At 44.3% G+C, this 1292-nt stretch overlaps 1 protein-coding gene across 1 annotated transcript in view; it reads right to left on the bottom strand.

Moving 5' to 3' along the window:
- The window catches only part of RBM5 (RNA binding motif protein 5), a 30150-nt gene that overhangs the window by 5931 nt on the left and 22927 nt on the right, over positions 1-1292 (bottom strand). Inside the window, exon 18 of the mRNA XM_012811874.2 lies at positions 332-511. Coding sequence (XP_012667328.1) covers positions 332-511 — 180 coding nt within the window. The remainder of the gene's footprint in view (positions 1-331; positions 512-1292) is intronic.

Genomic DNA, 1292 nt, shown 5'->3' with positions numbered 1-1292 from the left:
AGTTATTGCTTTAAAACATTCACATTCTACTCTTAGAAAGATTCACCTGTACCCCTATAAGGTAAACCTCAGAAGTAATCCCTCCAAACTCCCTCCCTCCACCCATTCCCCCCTCCCCAGCAACATCTATTGTATCCTGAGAGCCAAAGCCCAACCCAATACACAACCACATAAAAACCAGAGACTACTATGTGTGGAGTTGCCACATTCCTCTACATTCTATTATCCAGAAGAGCTTTATATAAGAAAATTATTCAACAGCAGATAGTTACTGAACCTTCACCATAGCGAGATCATCTCCCCACCCCAGATCAGCTCAGAGCATAGCTACCTTGTGCAGGTCTGAGAGCTGCTGGTGCCTGACCAGGGCATCTTTGTTTGGGAACTGGCGCCGGCAAAGTAGGCAGGCCATCTTCTTCCAGTCAGCCAGCTTCTCTTCCTCACTCTCAAGTCTCTCCACCAACTCCTCCTCATTGTCACTGTCACCACTGTAAGCAGCAACCAGACCCCTCTAGGGACAAACAGGGCAGTCACTGGAAATGTTCAATAGGAAGATAGTGATAGCTAAACACTTGGAAAAAGTACTGCCTAATCCAAAATGTTAGAGAATCCCCAATATTTATGCCATACTTTAGTAGTGAATCACATTTTATCAACTGTATGCAGTAATCAGGTCCTTGAATACTGGGCCTGATAGCCTCCTGGTACTTGGGCCCCAATAAGTACATTCTTCAGTGACTGTTTTCAAACTACTAACCATGTACATAAAAATTCCAAACACAGGGCGGCGCCTATGGCTCAGTGAGTAGGGCACTGGGCCCATATACAAAGGATGGCAGGTTCCAACCTGGCCCCAGCCAAACTGCAGCAAAAAAATAGCTGGGCGCTGTGGCGGAGCCCATAGTCCCAGCTACTCAGGAGGCTGAGGCAAGAGAATTACCTAAGCCCAGGAGTTGAAGGCTGCTGTGAGCTGTGGCATCACAGTACTCTAGTATTCTACGGAGGTTGACAAAGTGAGACTATTTCTAAAAAAAAGTCCAAATATAACAGATGAGAGTAATGGCCCACTAAAACCAGTTATCTAGCAAATAAAGTTAATTTTTTCCTTGTCTTTCCAGACCATTAAAACTCAGATTATTCACAAATGCCATGAAACTCAATTGAGCTTAGGAATTCAGGCTTCATTCATTACTGCATCCCAACTGCTCTCACACACAGAAAATGAAGCGCTGAAAGTGGATTCTATGTGTAATAATTGCTCTAATATCCACTGACAGTGACCATATCTGGTA

Source organism: Otolemur garnettii, unplaced genomic scaffold, assembly GCF_000181295.1.
Source record: "Otolemur garnettii isolate 467f Iridium unplaced genomic scaffold, OtoGar3 scaffold00179, whole genome shotgun sequence".
In the NCBI taxonomy this organism is placed as follows: domain Eukaryota; kingdom Metazoa; phylum Chordata; class Mammalia; order Primates; family Galagidae; genus Otolemur; species Otolemur garnettii.
Note: the sequence above shows the minus strand (reverse complement) of the source record. Positions and strands in the feature narration are given on the sequence as shown.